Raw genomic sequence first — 19,140 nt, forward strand, 5'->3', positions numbered from 1 at the left:
TCAAACAGTTTTCAGTTAGCAGGAGTATTAATAGTGGTAATAGTATTTATTTAGTATTTACTGTTTGTGGAGCACTGTATTAACCTCTGGGAGAGAATACACAAGTGGGAATTAGACATAGTCCCTGTCCCCTGGGGGTGTTCCCATTATTCTGATCTGTCCAACTGAATAAAATGAACTCTTTGAGAAACCTAGTATTTATTGAACACCTATACATATTGACGTTGGGTGTTTCAGAGATGGCAGTTTGGGAATTAAATCAGAATATGATCTAATTTGCCTTTCAAGTAGAATGTATTGCTACTAGAGAAGCAGTGTTGTCTAGTGGGTAGAGCACAGGCCTGGAAGTCAGAAGGACCTGGATTCCAATCCCAGCTCTGCCACTTCTTTCTGCATGACTTTGGCCAAGTCATTTAACTTCTCTGTGTCTCAGTTTCCTCATCTGTAAAAGTGGTTTAAGACTGTAATCCCTATATGGGACAGGGACTGTATCCAATCTAATTAACCTGTTTCTACCTCAGTGCTTAGTACAGTGCCTGGCATATAGTAAGCACTTAACAAATACTTTAATTTTTTTTTTAATGTATGGTCTGAAGAAACTGTTGGGGCAATTTTTATCAGTGGGACTACCTTGTCCTTCACCCTCTGCTGCTTTTTCTCTGAAAACAGATGCCATAATTGTTATTATTGTTATTCTTAACTAACCTAAGCATTGTTCAAGGTACCATTTTCACAGCCTGTTGCAAGTTGAAGAAAAATCCATGTCATTAAGGGATTTTGATCTCTTTCTCAGGTGACAGGAATGTATGAGAGCTGGGTGCCAAAGCTTGTGGATGCGCTATATAAGAGGGAACCAGATTCCAATGTCATTGTGGTAGACTGGCTTATACGTGCCCAACAACACTATCCAGTATCTGCTGGCTACACTAAACTGGTAGGAGGAGATGTAGCCAGGTTTATCGACTGGATGGAGGTAAGCATTTGTGAAGAAGTCTAGTTCTCATGAAACACATCAGTTGGCCATAGCTAGTGACTCACAGCACTGCCCAAGGGCTTGCTTTGATTTTCATTTCAGGTGTCCATTTCCCTGTAGTGTACTTGAGAACTTCTAAAATTCAGTGGTCTGTCATCTTTCAACTGTCTGTTACAAGGAAAGGCATAGTGCTTGACTCTGCAGAGTCTGTCTCTCAGTATTGCTTTCTGTCCTGGGCACTTTGAGGCTTAAAGCATGCCAGCATGCTGGGGATAGATAAAAAGGAGCTTTGGTAGTTTGATTTATGAAGATAGAAAAAAACTGAATTTGAATTAATGCATTGGCTAAAATGACGGCAAATAGAAAAGGACACAAGCCCAGAGTTTAGAGTATAATGGACAAAGCAAGGAGCAGTTGGTTTACATGAAGAAAGAAAATTCAAGCTGGATATCGGTTATGTCTTTCTAGAGTTGAGAACAGCAAGGCTTTGATACCTCCTTCCCTCAGTGTCTTACAAAAGCTTCTGCTAAGGGGTGTAAAGAAAGAATTAAGCTCCAGTTGATAAAAGTACATTTCTTATCTCTTTATTGCCTTAGAGGAATTGGAATTTGTTTTGATTATTTCAAGTTATTTTCTCAAGTTATCCCTTGCTGCTCATTGTATGTTTCCTTAACATTTATAATTTGCCAAAAAATTCAGAAAATTAAGTCATCTTTTCCTTTCATCTTCCATAGGAGCAATTTAACTACCCCCTGGACAATGTTCATATCTTGGGGTATAGCCTTGGTGCCCATGCGGCTGGCATTGCAGGAAGTCGGACTAACAAAAAAGTGAACAGAATCACCGGTAAGAGCAATACTATTTGTTCTCAACTAAAGGACAGAAAAATCATTCTGCCTCATAATCTGGAGTGATATTTATTTAGTATTCACATGTGCATGCAGCTGTTAGTCAGTGGTCAGAAATACTGTAATATAGCAGAGCTGTGAAGAAAGCTATAGTTTGGTACCTAATCCCTACTCACAAGAAACTTTAGTAAAAAACAGAAAACACTGACATGGATAAGTGTGGTGTGTGATATTTAGCCAGGCAAAGAAGATACCAATAAATAGCACATAATATTGTGGTATTCTTAAGTGCTTACTATTTGCCAGGCACTGTACTAAGTGCTGGGGTAGACACACGCAAATTGGGTTGGACACAGTCCATGACCCACATGAGGCTCACAGTCTTAATCCCCATTTTACAGGTAAGGTAATTGAGGCCCAGAGAAGTGAAATGACTTGCTCAAGGCCACACAGCAGACAAGCGACACAATCAAGATTAGAATCCATGACCTTCCGACTTCCAGACCCATGCTCTATTCAATACACCATGCAGCTAGGCCCAGTCAAATGAAGAGGGCGGAAGTTGGAGAGCATTAACCACAGGGAGTGACAGAGGAGGGTTGGCCAGAGAGCTATCTCAGAGGAGGCCGGGTGAGGAGAACGTAGCAGGCCTGCTTACAGACCCGGCTGTGGGGAGGCTGCTGACTTCTCCCTGGCTTGCATTAAAATCTTTTAGAAAATGTTTGATTCTTACTTCAGATAATGGCCATCTATAACTGTTGTTCTATGGAAAATGTTGATAGAATCCCCCCAGGCCTATGGTTTGGAAATAAGGATTGCGGGGATCTGTCCTTGCACAATTTGTCAGTAAGATATGTAGTAATGGTGGGGACTTGGATTCCTTCTCCCTGAGTCCAAATTGCCAAATAAATGCAAGTCACTTTGCTGGAGTCATAAATAAAGGTTTTTGAAACTGGCAGCATTGAACTCTTTTTTCTCAATGGGAATTCCAGTCAAATTGTTTCTGATGAGAATCTGGGCTACAGGATGAGTAGATAGTAGAAGAATTTTAAGTCTGCCCAGGATAATCCTTGGAGTGAAATAGATTGTCAGTGAATATTGTATATTTGCTTCTCTCTCTCACTAAGGCCTAGATCCCGCTGGACCTACCTTTGAATATGCTGAAGCTCCAAGCCGCCTCTCTCCTGATGATGCCGATTTTGTAGATGTACTGCACACCTTTACTAGAGGCTCCCCAGACCGCAGTATCGGAATCCAGAAGCCCGTGGGACACGTTGACATTTACCCCAATGGTGGAGGTTTCCAGCCAGGATGTAACATAGGAGAAGCGATTCGCTTGATTGCAGAAAAGGGCTTTGGAGGTAAATTTTAGATGGGAAGCCAATTAGGAAAGGATCTGTGCATTACTTTAATGTCTCTAGTGCCTCTTTAGCATTCACATCCCATCTAGATGGATTCTTGAGGCTTTCCATACCTTCTATTCTGCTACATGCAGTGTTGATTCGGTGTGGGTACTTTAGATTACTATTACCATGCCTCTGTCTTATCAAGTTGGGCCAGTTTTTTGGGGGTTTTTTTAATAGTATATGTTAAGCACCTAGGTGCTTACTATGTCCCAGGCACTGTTTTAAGCGCTGGGATGAAAGAGAACTTATCAGGTTGGACACAGCCCATGTCCCACATGGGGCTCACAGTATCAATCCCCATTTTACAGATGAGGTAATTGAGGCACAGAAAAGTGACGTGACTTACACAAGGTTCAACAACAGACAAGTGGCAGAGCTGGAACTAAAACCTAGGTCCTCTTGACTCCTGGCCCTAGCTCTCTTCAGTAGGTATCCTTTCCCTAATTGTGATTCTTCTAGCTCTCGTAAGTTGATGCAGTCTTTATGGAAAGAGCTCTGAAATTCATCACAGACTGTAATATCCATCTTGGATTAGGGATTTCTTCACGATATTGTTCTTCTGTCTGCTGTGTCAGCCACCAGGATGCTATTGCTTTGCCCTGGCTGGGTTAGGCAGCGAGAACCTTTCCCAACCAAGTGCTCATCACTGTAACATGAGACTACTCCCCTCAAGCATGCTGAGAACAGTGGCTGTCCAAACTAGAATTTAAGGGCCTGGATACATAGCTTGATTCTTTTAACATTGGCGTTTTCTATGGCACTCTTTTTGCTGACCCAATCATTATTGTCTCACACTTCACCTTTGACATGTATATGAAAGAAACTCAAAATTGAGAAGCAGGTTTCTCAAATGTAGATGCTACAGGTTTTGTAATTCTGCCCAAGCCCTGTCACTGATGCTGAATGTTTGCACTTGGTTACATGTTCCATTTTTTGTTTAAAACCCTAGGTGGATGCTCGGATATGTGTGTGTGTATGTGTAAATATATATTGTATGTATATATATATTTTTTTAATATATATTAATAATGATGATGATGTTAGTGGTATTTGTTAAGCGCTGGGATGGAATCAAGCCAATCAAGTTGGACACAGTCCCTGTCCCATATGAGGCTCACAGTCTCAATCCCCATTTTACAGATAAGAGGTAACTAAGGCACAGAGAAGTGAAATGACTTGCTCAAGGTCACCCATGACCTTCTGACTCCCAGGCCTGTTTTTTTGTTTTGGGAGAAAATGAGGCAGAGCTGTTTTCAAAGATCTAAAAACACAAAGCTGTTCTCCCTATATAGAAGCTGGACTGGAACTGGAAAGTACTTTGATAGAACATTCAGTCCACCCCCGTGCTTCCGGAAAGCCAAAATTTAAAAGAATCACAACCGGCAAAATGGATTAATTTAAGAAAGTCTGATTTTCTTTCTCATGCCTTTTCCTCCCAAGATGTGGACCAGCTGGTGAAATGCTCTCATGAACGTTCCATTCATCTCTTCATTGACTCCCTGTTGAATGAAGAAAAGCCAATCATGGCCTATCGTTGCAACTCCAAGGAAGCTTTTGAAAAGGGGCTTTGTCTGAACTGCCGGAAGAATCGCTGCAACAATCTGGGCTATGAGGTCAATAAAGTGAGAGCCAAGAGAAGCAGCAAAATGTACCTGAAAACCCGCTCTCAGATGCCCTACAAAGGTATGGGGGCGGTTTTTCTATGATTGTGGTTGCTTTATGCTCAAACCCTCTGGCACATCTAGTAGTTTAGTATTTGACTTGAGCTTTTTCAGGAGAGACTATAAGCTCTTTGTGGGCACAGATTGTATCTACCGACTCTGTTGCATTGTACTCTCCCAGGCTCTTAGTACAGTGGTCTGCACCCAGAAAGTCCTAATTAATACCATTGTTGATGATGATGATGAGAGGGTGATAGATGCCGATCCTGGTTACGTTTAAAAGCCAGGACAGAAAAACCACTGAGTTTCTCAAGATGCCAGCCATCATGAACAAATCCAAAACTAGAGAGGATTAAGATGAAACTTAACCTTAAAGGCTGAGGTAGGGATTAATAAAACAAGTACTTTATATCTTATTTGTACCCTTTCTAAGTCCGGAAGTTTGAGTGCTAACCTCTTGGAAGGGATTCCAAATGGAAAAGCCCCAATGTAGCTTTTTGGAGGATTCTTACTTTGTCTGGATTTTGAATCCCTTTCTACAGTCAATGGAAAATTTAAAATAAAAGTGTGTATAATAATGATGGCATTTGTTAAGTGCTTACTATGTGCCAAGCACTGTTCTAAGTGCTGGGATAGATACAAGGTAATCAGGTTGTCCCACGTGTTGCTCACAGTCTCAACTCCCATTTTACAGATGAGGTAATTAAAGCACAGAGAAGTTAAGTGACTTGCCCAAAGTCACACAGCTAAGTGGCGGAGTCGGGATTAGAACCCTCAAGCTCTGACTCCCAAACCTGTGCTCTTTCCACTAAGCCACGCTGCTTCTTTAAAGCTGCTTCACTGTGTATGACAGTGGCCAGTCAGCAAGGCTTAAACTTATTTAGTTGAAAACACTTTTTAAGAATCCACATTTTTTTTAAGAACCGTAATTGCATCTCACACTTTTGAGAGCTAATGTTTAGAAGTCTTTACATTTTTGGTTAATTTCTGCATGGTTTATAAAAAGCATTGGGTTCAGCTAGTGTAGACAGCATGATTTTGTCAGGAGTTTGTGTCTGGGGAGTGCCTCATATTTGACCCAGAATTATGGTTGATTGATAGCTACAGCCTGGGAGTGCTGTTTCATGCTGATTATTCTGCTATGCTTCTGAAGATCCTCCAGGGTAAAAACTGGGTAGGGACTGAGGAGTGGGAAAAACCTGACAGTTCTATTTTAGTCAAGAAATGCTGATTAATGTCAAAATTCACTGTGCAGCTTTGGAGTGGATGTGAAGTTCCAAAGGTGATAGCATTTGATTTTAGTAATGATACAATTTTTATGTAGCACCATTTTTGTACAAATTGTAGTTGAAGAAGGGGAAAAGATTTCTGCCTTTGAGGAACTAACTGTTGGGACCCCATCTATTGGGAACTGGTTTTTCCCTTGATAATTTACTTTGCTGAAGCTCAGCAGTGGGCTGCTCTTCCAAATGAATTTTCCTGTGGAAAATTTTCTTCAGCAAACCTGCCTGTGGTCCTGACCTTAGACTCCAAGCACCAGGTCTTTTCTGTTACTTTTGTCCAAGCCAACCCCTATTCTTTTCCCCTGTCATTCAACCACAATGCCCACCTCCCTAACCTCCAAATATTTCTGCAGTCTACTTTCCTTCCCTAAGGGAATTAAGCTACACTTTACCACGTCGTTGAACTTTTTTCTGTTTCTATCTCCCCACTGCTCCACCTGGTCAGTTTTCCATAGTTCCACTTATCCCATGAAATTTGGAGTCATAAGCAAAGTGAATGAACGAATTCCCAATGTCAGCATTAGTCATTAAGGGTCAATAATAAAGTTACTGAAATGAGCACCCATTGAAGTATTCCACTTTCTGTGTCCCACAAGGCTGGCATGGAACTCTGAGCCTGAATGAACAAACTGCCTCATTGAAGGTCTGCATTTGGTACTGTTCTCTGAGCATGTTTTAGCTGGCCTTTCAGTCTTTGCACTGATGAATTAAATATGGTTTACTATGAAGTCAGCCTAAGCCCTTTTGATGAACTCACTGAGTATCTTTATATTAGAGCTTAGAGATTGCTGATATTGCAAGGTAGGAAAAATCGCCATCATGTCTCAGTGCTTTACTAAGTGATTATTAATAAGAAAACAGAGCTTCTTGTGTTTGGAATCATAGGGAACCTTATTAAGGGTGATTAGGAAATCCGTAAATCTTCAAAGAACTTTTGATGACCATGGTGTCCACTGAAGGCAAAAATACCAGTCTTTTCAACATGCCTATACTTACATACATTTCTCTTGATACATGGTGTAATATGGGTCAGGTTGTATGATGATGATGATAATATTTTAAGCACTTACTATGTCCCAAGCACTGTATTGGGAACTGGGGTAGATACAAGAAAATTAGATCAGACATAGTCCCTATCCCAAACAGGGCTCACAGTCTACGTAGGAGGAGAAAGAAATTTTCCCAGGCTTGTACTCTTTCTGCTTGGCCCTGCTGCTTCAGGTGCACCATTTTGTGGAAGTCCATCTGAGGCCAACTGAATCTAGAGTGTTTCTCCAGAGGTGTCCTTGACCCTCCCCCATGCTTGCTCTAGAGGCCTTGCATTCCCATCATAAAAGCACCATGTCTGAGTCATGGAACTTGGAGCTAGGAGCCAAGGCAGAAGGAGACTGGGTGCTTAAAATAAAAATCCTGACTATAAAGGCATCATACCAGCTAGGGGACAGACTAGCCAATCACTACCTTGTCTGGTTTAAAACCAGAAGAAGGACCATCCTGTTGGTAACTCTGATAGATTTTGTCTTTTAATCTGATAAAATTGATTCCATCTGGCTAGTGTGGGAGTATTCCTGAGGTCTGAATCCACCCTGAGAGGTGACTTGAAGAAATCACTCCGAGCCAGACAGAAATGATATACAAATTCCCATGAATATCCCAACAAAAGTCCTCTGTCTCAATCTTAGTACATGGGGAGCAAAAATGGTGGGTGTTTGTTTTTTCCTGAAAGTTCTTCAGAGTTCGTCAGTAACTGTTTCTGTTTTCCTCCCTTACAGTTTTCCATTATCAAGTCAAGATACATTTCCTTGGGACTGAAAGTATTACTCAGACCAATCAACCATTCCTGATCTCCTTGTATGGCACAGTTGATGAGAGTGAGAACATTCCTTTTGTCCTGTGAGTAATTACCCCTAGGAGGTCCCATATGTATATCCATAGCTACAAAATACCACTTGTTACAGATGTAAACAGATTGCTCACTGAAGGAAACATCTGAAACTCACTTGTAGCTAGGTCCCTGATGCTTCCATCCTCTCACTGGCCCCTCACCGATCCACCTAGACAGCTCCTGATCCCAGACCACCTCCACCCGTGGACTCATCTCAGACCAGAGGTGACAGCCACAGGCCCAAGCAACCCTAGCCTGTCCTTCCCCATACCCTGTCCACTGGGCACATCAGCCTCCAGAAGAGTTGCCATACTAACCAATCAGTCAGTCCATCAGCGGTATTTATTGAGCACTTACTGTGTTCAGAGCACTGTGCTAAGCACTTTGGAGAGTACACTATAACAGAGATGTTAGACATGTTCCCTGCCCACAAGAAGCTTACAGTCAAGAGTCTAATCCATCTTGACATTGCCAAAAATGGTACCAGTTCTCTATATTAACTACTGAGCTCGCTATTTTCAATTGTTGATCGTTTGAGAACTGTTTATCTAGTTTGACCTTAAAAGAACTTAAAAGATTAATATGAATCTAAAACATGGCCAGAAATATAATAAATGTACACCCAGTTCTTTTCTAACATGTATTTTTAATACATATTGGAGAATTGGTGGACATCCAACAACATCCATTTATGTGATTTGAATGGGAAGAAACAGCATGCATGTGTGTGACAATTGGTCAAAGTGAGGTACTTAATATGGAGTTCATTAAGAGGAAAACTCCCACATTATTGAGAATTGAGTGGTTTAGGATTAAAGCTTTTAACAGGACTCATTTTCAAGCCTGTAAAATATTTGATCACCCTTCTACCCACCTGCAAAGCCTTATTAAAATCATATCTCCTTCACGAGACCTTCGCTATCTAACTCATTCTTTCTCCACCCCATTGCCCTTCCCTCTGCACTGCCTATGCACTTACTCAGGTCTGTGTTCATAAGCCCCTTAATACTCACCCCACCCCAGCACCACAGCACAGAGTAGAAACATCTACCTTTTCCCTTATATGTAATTTATCATAATGTCTGTCTCCCTGGATAGTTTGAAAGCTCCTTGAGGGCAGGGATCCTATCTACCAACTCTGTTGTATTTTACTCTCCCAAGTGCATAGTACAGTGCTGTGCACACAGTATGCATTAGTAAATACTTTAGGTTGCTTGCTTGATTGAATAGTTTTAAATCTAAACCCAGTCTTTTAAATGTTTATTTACAGGCCTGAAATTTCCACCAACAAGACCTATTCCTTCCTCGTTTACACTGAGGTAGATATTGGAGAGCTGCTTATGTTGAAGCTGCAGTGGGAAAAGGATTCAATCTTCAGCTGGTCTGGCTGGTGGAGCAGTGCTGCCTTTGATATCGAGAAAGTCAGAGTGAAAGCTGGAGAAACACAGAAAAAGTAATTTGATTCAGTTTCTTCTTTTATAAAATTCATTTTTTTCCTAAGGTACTTGTTAAAGCACTTACTATGTGCCAGGCATTGTACCAAGCACTGGGGGAGATACAGGATAATCAGATTGGACCCAGTCCCTGTCCCACATGGGGCACACAGTCTAGGAAAGAGGGAGGAGGATTTGATGCCCATTTTATAGATGAGGTAACTTAGGTACAGAGAAGTTTAAGTGATGTGTCCAAGGTCACACAGCAGACAAGTGTCTAAGCCTTAAGTGGCCTTGAGCCTCAAGTGGCTACTGCAATTCATAGCCTTAAAATCTCATTTCATAGATGGAGATGACAGTTACCCCATTGTGGTTGTGAAGAACAATTAATGAAAATTATGACTAAAATGCTATAGAGACTTGGTGCCTTAGCAGCTGAGGAGAAATGTCAGAGAATCCAATTTAACCCATGAACCAATGAAAGATAACATATATTATCAATTGATCATAGTTACTGAGTGCTTACTGTATGCAGAACACTGTACTAAGGGCTTGAGAGAGTACAATGTAAGAGGATAATCCACAAGCTAATAAAGAATGGCAAATGATAGTGGCTATTAGAGAAGCAACATGAAGTAATGGATAGAACACAGGCCTGCGAGTTAGAAGGTCATGGGTGCTAATCCCAGGTCTGTCACTAGCCTGCTGTGTGACCTTCAGCAAGTCACTTTACTTCTCTGTGCCTCATTTACCTCATCTGTAAAATAAGGATTGAGACTGTGAGCTGTAATTGGGACAGGGACTGTGTCCAATCTGATTTGCTCATATCCACCCCAGTGCTCAGTACAGTCCTGGCATATAGTAAGAGCTTAGCAAATGCCACTAATATTATTCTTATTATTATAATCCAGGATTAGAACCCATATCCTTTGACTCCCAGGCCCATGCTCTTTCCACTTGGTAAGGGTGCTTCTCTAATAGTTCTAATAGCTACTATTTGCCATCCTTTATTAGTATGTGGGTTATTCTCTTACAGTGTAATCTCTCAAACCCTTAGTAGTGTTCTGCACACAGTAAGTGCTTAATTAATATGATTGATTAATTGATCATGTGTGTCATTTTTCACTGGTACATGGGTTAAATTGGATTCTCTGACATTTGCTTCTCAGCTGCCAAGGAACCATGTCTCTGTAGTATTTTAGTCATAATTTTCATTAATTGTCCTTCACAACCACATTGGGGAAACAGCCTCATCTCCATCTCTGAAATGAGATTTTAAGGCCAAGAGTTGCAGTAGGCAGTTGGTGGCAGAGCTTCAATGAGAAATCACAAACCCTTATTTGAGCTCGCTCTTCCAAATACAGAGCCTTTGCGCAACAGTGTCAGAGATTGCGTTCTGACACTGTAAATAGGAGAGCCTAGTCTGGTCTGGAAGAATCAGATTCCAAGGCACTCTGCACCTCTGCTCCACTTGCAAGGGTGTGGAGAAGATACAGCCCTCAGTCCTTGGTCAGAATTGGACAGAGAAGTTGAAACTTTTGTAGGAGCTCAATTTACTTAATAAAAAAATAAGAAAGCTGGCTGTGTTTGTTGGGTGACTTTATTATTAATAGACATGCCCTTCAAATTCCATTTCAAGTTTTATTTTGTCATGGCTTTAATTGAAAAAATAAAAAAAGAGAAAATGCCATTCTCCCTGTATCCCCTGCCTCTTAATGACGCCATTCCCAACAGCTCATAGATAAGGACAACGAAAGTATGTTATGCAGCCTTTTTTCCTCATCTCCAACTAAACATGACTCCAGATCCCATCTCTCTAACTGGTCAATAAGTAATGAAAATTTGAAGATTTTATGGCCTTCATAATGTTGTGGTGCGTGCTAATTTCATTTTTCTTCAACAGGGTAGTTTTCTGCTCTCGAGACAAAGTCTCAGCACTGAAGAAAGGGAAAGCGCCAATGATTTTTGTAAAATGCCATGACAAGTCCCTTAAGTCCCCTAAGTTCCTAAAGAAGAAGACTGTCTGGTAAGAGCCATACAATATGCCTCTCTCAACTTCCCAAACTCCTGAGCTACATCCTGTGTCACCTACAATCCCCACTTAGCCAAATCTGTGCATCTGATTGAGCTGGTTTTGAAAACCAAACCCGCTGAAGAGTCAATCAGTCAATCAACAGGATGTATTGGATTCTCAGCACTGTACTAAGCACTTGGGAGGCATAGAGGTATAATAATAGAGGTAGTAGGCATGATCCCTGCCCACAAGGAGCTTACAGTCTTCAGGGGGAGACAGACATTAAAATACACAGACATTAAAATACATTATTATTAGTATTTGTTAAGGGTTTATTATATGTCGAGCACTATTCTGAGTACTAAGTACATATACCTTATATATGTATGTATACATAAGTGTTCTGGGGTTGAGGGAGGGGTGAATATCGTGTGCTTAAGGGGTATAGATTCTGGCCCTTTTTAATATGGTATTGGTTAAGCACTTACTGTGTGCCAGGCACTGTACGAAGCATAGGGGTAGATACAAGATAATCAGATTAGACACAGCCTGGGTCTCACATGGGATTTACAGTCATTCATTCATTCATTCAGTCATATTTATTGAGCACTTACTATGTGCAGAGCACTGTACTAAGTGCTTGGACAGTACAATTCAGCAATAAAGAGAGACAGTCCCTGCCCACACCGGGTTTACAGTCTTAATCACTTTACAGTGAGGTAACTGAGGCACAGAGGAGTTAACGGGACATGCCCAAGGTCACAAAACAGACAAGTGGTGGAGCTGGGATTAGAACTCTGACTCCCAGGACCATGCTCTTTCCACTACGGCATGCTGTTTCCCACTACGGCATGCTGTTTCCCACTACGGCATGCTGCTTCCCACAGCTGATCTGTTTACCACTTGATCCCCAGTCATAGCACAAATGAGTGTGGGTTACAGGACCCAAGCCAGCTCTCAACCTCCCAGTAAAGCATTCGCTGACAGTGGGAAATGGTAAATGAAAGCATCAGCAACATTGTTAGAGGGTAAGCTCTTTGTTTGAGTGTAAACTCCTTGTGGGCAGAGACTGTGTCACTTCTTTGTTTTGAACTTCCCAAGTGTCCGATACAGTGCATCACACCAATTAGACACTCGATAAATACTACCATTATTTGGCACAGAAGACATTCAGTAACCCCTGCTACCCTCCAGATTCATAGCCTCTTTCTTACATGCATTGTCTCTATCTTTTGCTCTCAGAAACCACCTAACATTTCAGTTCAGAAAGACAGAAGCAGGATGGGACTTCTGTGTTGTCCTCAGGGTATTTCTGCCCACACAGATTTCAGACATTCCAGGAAATTTAGTCATAAAGCCTAATCTCAGGAGATTCCAAGAGTGGTTTGCAGACCACTGAAAGTTGGTTAAATTGAATTTATGAAGTCATTTATGCATTTGAACTTTAATTAGGAAGCACTTGAACTGACTGACAAACTTTTGGGGTCTGTCCCATCCATATAAACTACTGGCAGATTCTCATTTGAGCATGTCCTATCTCCTCTTCCCTTGGTCCCCTTAGCAACTGCATTAGATTGCAGATGTATCAGATCAGGCTAATTAGTCATAATGACATACAAAGGCCCTGATCCTATAAATGGGCCATATAAATCTGTGTAGGCTGGATTAGAGGGGCAAGGGAAAAGGAGGGAGAATTTGGGAGTCATCCTTCACTCAGATACTATAATGGTAATATTGCAGTGTTTGGCAAGTGCTTTTCAATGCTGAGCACTGTATTAAGCGCTGGGGTAGATCCAAGACAATCAGGATGGACACAGTCCCTGTCCCATATAGGGTTACAGTCTGAGTAGAAGGGAGAAAAGGTAATGAGCCCCTATTTTGCAGATGAGGAAACTGAAGCTCAGGGAAGTTAAGGGACTTGTCCCAGGTCATACAGCTGGCAGGTGGCAGAGCTGGGAAGGTGTGGCTCTGGCCACCTACTGAGCTTTTTGGAGCTGGGAAGCGACCAAACATCCTGGCTGCCATGCAATAGTATCCCTCATTTATGCTCCAGATGCCCTAGGCCTCCAAGTGCCGTCTCTAAGCTTCAGACACCACTCTGGGGGAGTTGGGCAGAGATGGTTTAGGAAATCCTCATCTGGCATGGATGGTTTTGAAGAACCACCCCAAGTACCCCATAGAGTAACTGAACTGAGAATCACCCTGAACATAAACTTCCCTCTGATCTCTCAGGGTCTCCTGGACTGGGGTACTCCTCATTATGATACTTGTTAAGTGCTTACTATGTGCCAAGCACTCTTCTAAGCCCTAGGGTGGTTACAAGTTAATCAGATTGGACACAGTCCTTGGTTCACACTCTTAATCCCCATTTTACAGATGAGATAACTGAGGCCCAGAGAAGTGAAGTGACTTGCCCAAGGTCATACAGCAGACATGTGGCAGAGCTGGAATTAGAACCTAGGTCCTTCTGACTTCCAGATCTGTGCCCTATCCACTAAGCCGTGCTGCTTCTCATTGAGTCCTTGTGGTGACAGTAAATCTATGGACCACATACAGTCAGCTAAACACAGCATCAATTAGTGGTATTTATTGAGTGTTTACTCTGTGGAATCCGTGAACTGTGTCCAACCCAATTTTCTTGTGTCCACCCCAGTGTTTAATAAAGTGCATGGCACATAGGAAGCACTTAACAAATACCACTCATTATGGAGAGCACTGTACTAAGCACTTGGGAGAGTAAAATATAAGAGGTGGTAGGCACTTTCCCTAGACCCAAGCAGTATGAAACAGAAGAGAGCCAGAGGGTGAAGGGAGACTGCGTAAGCCTGGAGAGATTGTAGCTGAGCCCCTGGGCAAGTAGGGATGAGCTGTTTAAGGGACAGTAGTAACAACTCCATTGACTGTATTTCTTTTGGAAATCAGTAGAACAGTCCTCTAACACTGAGTTCTATCTGAAGGAGCTTGACTGAATCAATACTAATGACCCATTTCATACATAACCTCCTCCCTGCCTCCTGTCTCTCCCCATTCCACTTCTTATTTTATTCTGTTGCCCAGATCATTTTTCTAAAAAAGTTCAGTTCACATCTCCCCATTCCTCAGAAACCTCCAGTAGTTACCAATTCATCTCCTTGTCAAACATAAACTCCTTACCATTGACATTAGCACTTAGTCAGTTTGACCCCTCCTATCTTAGTTTGCTGATTTCTTACTACATCCCTCATGACTTTGTTTCTCCATGCCAACCTAATCACTGTTCATTGATCTCATATGTTTTGCATTAGCTCCTTGCCCCCATCCACCCCCGTCCTCCCTTGGACATGGAATTCCTTCCCCATTCACCTGTGACAGACCACCTCTCTCCCCACTTCAAAGACATATTAAAATCACATCTCCAAGAGGCTTTCCCCAAATAAGCCCATCTTTCCCCTACTTCTCCTTTTTGTAATGCCTATACATTTGGATCCTTACCCTTTAAGCCCTTGATATTTACCCAGACTTCAGCCCCACAGCACTTATGTGCATATGCATAGTCTATTTTAATGTCTTTTTTCTCCTCTGGAACCTAATCTCCCTGTGGGCAGGGAATGTGTCTATCAGCTCTGTTGTGATGTACTCCCCCAAATTTGTAGTCCAGTTTCTGTGCATACCGTTAGTGCTCAATTGATAACACCCTCTCTAATTCCAGAGTGGCAGCACTATTATATGCAAACATCAAGCCTCTATAAAATTACAAAGTGCTTCTTTTCCTTTTTTAGAAACGCCAAGTCTCCAGGTGGCTAAGAAACATTTGAATTCCGTGAAAAATGTACCAGATGAAGAAACTGTAATTTGAAAGTGAGCCCCAGTGTTTTGGGCATTTGCAAGAGGGTCTGTTCAAATGTTTATCCCAGCTGAATTAACATTAGCCATTTTTCTTTGTTAGCTACTATAGGGGATAGTCTCAGAAAACAAAATTAAAAACGGTCAGTTAAACATGAGGAACAAAATGGTCAAAAAGCACATATTCCTGGAATAAAATCCCTAGTGAAAGGCATTGGAAAGAATAAGAACCTCAGTTACTTATGGTTCATCTTTAGAACTAAACTCTCCCTTATGATCTACCTAGCAGTTTCTTAATATTTATTGGAAAATATAATTGTCAGGAGTCTGTTTTTTTTTGGGGGGGGGGGTGATTCCTTAGAAGATTTTCAAAAATTCAGTAAAGTATTTGCTGCCCTCTCCATTCTTCTGCTCACCACAAACTGGTCCAATTAGGGAAGGGGTGTCTCTGATTTTCACACATTGGGAAGGTTGTTGCTTTGGAGTGGTTCAGGAAAGAATGGACATGGAGAAAAGAATGATCGAGAATGTGGTTGATGAAGCACTGTACGTGGTAATCCTCCATGCTAGACAGTTTGCTCCCTGTCTTGGTTATAAATCAAAAACAGTGAGTCTGTTCTTCTGTATTGTGCTATCTAATTTATTATACAATAAAGTTTTTACCTTGTCCCAATCAGAAATTTTAACATTACATTGATATTGCACTAAGAGCTAAGGACAAAAAAAATTCCTTGCAGGGTAATTATGTTGCCTTCTTCATATATATATATATATTAATTGATGTGATATTGAAATTTCTGTTCTTGACTTTTCTGACCTCAGACAGATAAAGCACAGCCAGCCTAGAGCTGAGTTACTTTCCAGACAGAACATTTACCACTATAGGGCTTACCTTGCTTTTTGGAAAAAAACATGTGGCAGATCGTGACTCTACTTGTCAAAGTCACAGATTAGCCAAGTGGTCTGAATTCACACAAATTTTAGGAAAGTACGATTTTTCTTTAATTGAGAAGACAGACTCCATGCAACATATAGTAAGTAGTGTATAACTGATTTAACTATTCTGAAGTGCTAAGACCACATAAAAGTACAACTAATGGTTTTTGTAAATGATCAATGAAAAGTTAGTTTGCAAATATTTATAAACTGAATAATCATAGTATATTTTCAAAATGCTTTCATAGTTTAGAAACAGAAAAGACTAGTTAAAAAGACAAAGCCAAACAGTATCCAAACTATCAGCAGTAATGTATTTTTATGTATGTCTGCTTATCAACCCCACAGTTTGTCAGGTAAACACATAACTATTGTATTGCAGTATATTAGAATGGAACTCCTTTACAGGTTGCTAGAATATGAGTACTTAGCCTAAGAAAGTAGGCTGGGCTGCTAGATTAAAGTAGGTCTAATTGTTGAAATTGATATGAATTGGTGTCAAATGAGATCTTTACAAATGATAAATAAAGTGATATATGACCTCCAGTTGACATTGCCCTTCCTTGTGTTTACTAATTTTACTAATTTGCTGGTTAACTTTAGAATGAAGGCTTGTACATTTAAGATTGGATCCCACAAATCAACTCAAAGCACTTGAATTCTAATTTCTAAAGACTTCTTTATGTGCAAACTATGATTTAGCTTTAAATGTTATTTATTAGCTGTAAATATGTGTGCGTGTGAAGGTAGTTTGTATATGTTGATAAGATTATCAAGGCCATCTTCATTTATATAACTGTGGTGCTAACTTTGTAAATATCTTTTAATAGTGATATTTTCTCACTGAATTCATTACTTCTCTGAAACAATGCAGTGTAATAGGCTTTTCTTTAAACTTCTTAACTCTGTGAAGTAAATGTGCTTTTAATAAAATTGACAAAAGTATATAATACAGCGTTAATCATTATTTTAAATCGTTCCTATTTTAAATCATTCCAACTCTGCCTTAAAGAATAAATTCGTCCATTTGGTCGATTCCCTAAGGGGTCAAAATCACTAACATTTCCCATAGGTTTATTCCCAGAGCTCATATGCACAGCACTTTATAATATACACCCCATAAGTAAGGTATAGATTTTTTCAGATTAAGGAAGAATCAATCAATATTTATTGAGCACTTTCTGTGAGCAGAGCACTGTACTAAGTGCTTAGGAGAGTACAGTACAACAGAGTTGGTAAACACATTCCCTGCACACAACAAACCCAGTTATTTGAGAATAATTACCAGTTTTTATTTTTAACATATGGGTAAATGGTATACTTTTTTAATTTTCAGGATTTATTTTTTCCCCAGGCCCAGGAGGTTTCCGCAAAGGGAGTGAGGGGAGGAGTGGGGGGGCACAAATGCCACTTACCCAGAGGAGGTGCTGATAGTGGGGACATTGGGAGTGGTAGGAGCTGCAGCAGCTCAAACACTCCCACAAACCAGAACCCTGCTTGGGCGGCTGGAGGAGAGACAAAGAGCAGGAGGCTCTGCTGGCAGTCCTAGCTTTCTTTTGCCTCACCAATGCACCAGTATTCATACCCCCTAGAACTTCAATATTCAGCCCATTTTCAGAGCGCTTATGTCCTCATCTATATACTTTGTCCCTTTCCCTATCTGTAATATATTTTAATGTCTATCTCCTCAACTGTCTCCTTGTGGGCAGGGATCAGTCTCTTTGCCAATGTGTTGTATCTCCAAGTTCCTAGTACCACTATCTACACATAGTAATCCCTCAATAAATACCATCAATTAATTGCAATAATTACACCATCAGAGCCATCTTCTTCCTCTGGCTTCCTGTCCCTGGGCCCTGTCCCTATTAACTTCTAAGGTGGAAATGCTCCCAAGATGGAGGGGATGCAAAGGGAGAGAGTGAAAAGTAGAGGAAAATAGGAGTGCCATGAGGAGGAAGAAGAAGGGGAAGGAATAAGCAGTAAGCAACAGATAGAGCAGAAAAATAAGGGAGCATTTTGCCTTGCCCTTCATTATTGGGTACAATATTTTTAGCCTACTTGACTTTAACTGTAATTTTTTATGGTATTTAAGTGTTTACAATGTGCCAGGCACTGTATAGGTGGTGGTGTAAATACATGCTAATCAGGTGAACACAGTCCATGTTCCACATGGGGCCCACAGAATTAATTCCCATTTTACAGATGAGATAATTGAGGCACAGAAAAGAGCAGTGATTTGCCCAAGATCACACACCAGACAAGTGTTAGAACTGGAATTAGAACCCCTCCTTTCTGACCTCCCAACCTCCTGTCTCTCCCCATTTCAGTCCATTCTTCATTCTGCTGCCCAGATTATCTTTCTACAGAAACGTTCTGGGCGTGTCACCTCCCTCCTCAAATATGTCCAGTGGTTGCCTATCAAACTCCATATGAAACAAAAATTCCTCACTATTGGCTTCAAAGCTCTCCATCACCTTGCCCCTTCCTACCCCACCTCCCTTCTCTCCTTCTGCAGTCCACCCCGTACACCCTGTTCCTCTAGTGCTAATCTCTCTGGGCCTCATTCTCGCCTGTTCCGCTGTCGACCCCTGGCCCATGTCCTACCTCTGGCCTGGAATGTCCTCCCTCCTCAAATCCACCAAACAATCACACTTTTCCTCTTCAAAGCCCTACTGAAGGCTCACCTCCTCCAAGAGTCCTTCCCAGATTAAGCCCCCCATTTCCTTACCTTCCCCTCCCCTCCACATTGCCCCGATTCACTCCCTTTGCTCTACCCTCACTCCCCAACCCACAGCACTTATGTATACAAGTACATATCTATGACTATTTATATTGATGTCTGTTTACTTGATTTGATGTCTGTCTCCCCCTTCTAGACT

The 19,140-nt window shown here is 41.2% G+C and overlaps 1 protein-coding gene across 1 annotated transcript in view; it reads left to right on the plus strand.

The window, feature by feature from the left end:
* Nucleotides 1-17,208, plus strand: part of LPL (lipoprotein lipase) — a 29,970-nt gene extending 12,762 nt beyond the window's left edge. Inside the window, exons 3-10 of the mRNA XM_007664483.2 lie at nucleotides 794-973; nucleotides 1,708-1,819; nucleotides 2,949-3,182; nucleotides 4,668-4,910; nucleotides 7,944-8,064; nucleotides 9,327-9,509; nucleotides 11,393-11,515; nucleotides 15,262-17,208. Coding sequence (XP_007662673.1) covers nucleotides 794-973; nucleotides 1,708-1,819; nucleotides 2,949-3,182; nucleotides 4,668-4,910; nucleotides 7,944-8,064; nucleotides 9,327-9,509; nucleotides 11,393-11,515; nucleotide 15,262 — 1,197 coding nt within the window. The 3' untranslated portion in view covers nucleotides 15,263-17,208. The remainder of the gene's footprint in view (nucleotides 1-793; nucleotides 974-1,707; nucleotides 1,820-2,948; nucleotides 3,183-4,667; nucleotides 4,911-7,943; nucleotides 8,065-9,326; nucleotides 9,510-11,392; nucleotides 11,516-15,261) is intronic.
* The last annotated feature ends 1,932 nt before the right edge of the window (nucleotides 17,209-19,140 follow it).

This window comes from Ornithorhynchus anatinus, chromosome 5 (genome assembly GCF_004115215.2).
Source record: "Ornithorhynchus anatinus isolate Pmale09 chromosome 5, mOrnAna1.pri.v4, whole genome shotgun sequence".
NCBI classification, from domain to species: Eukaryota; Metazoa; Chordata; class Mammalia; order Monotremata; family Ornithorhynchidae; genus Ornithorhynchus; species Ornithorhynchus anatinus.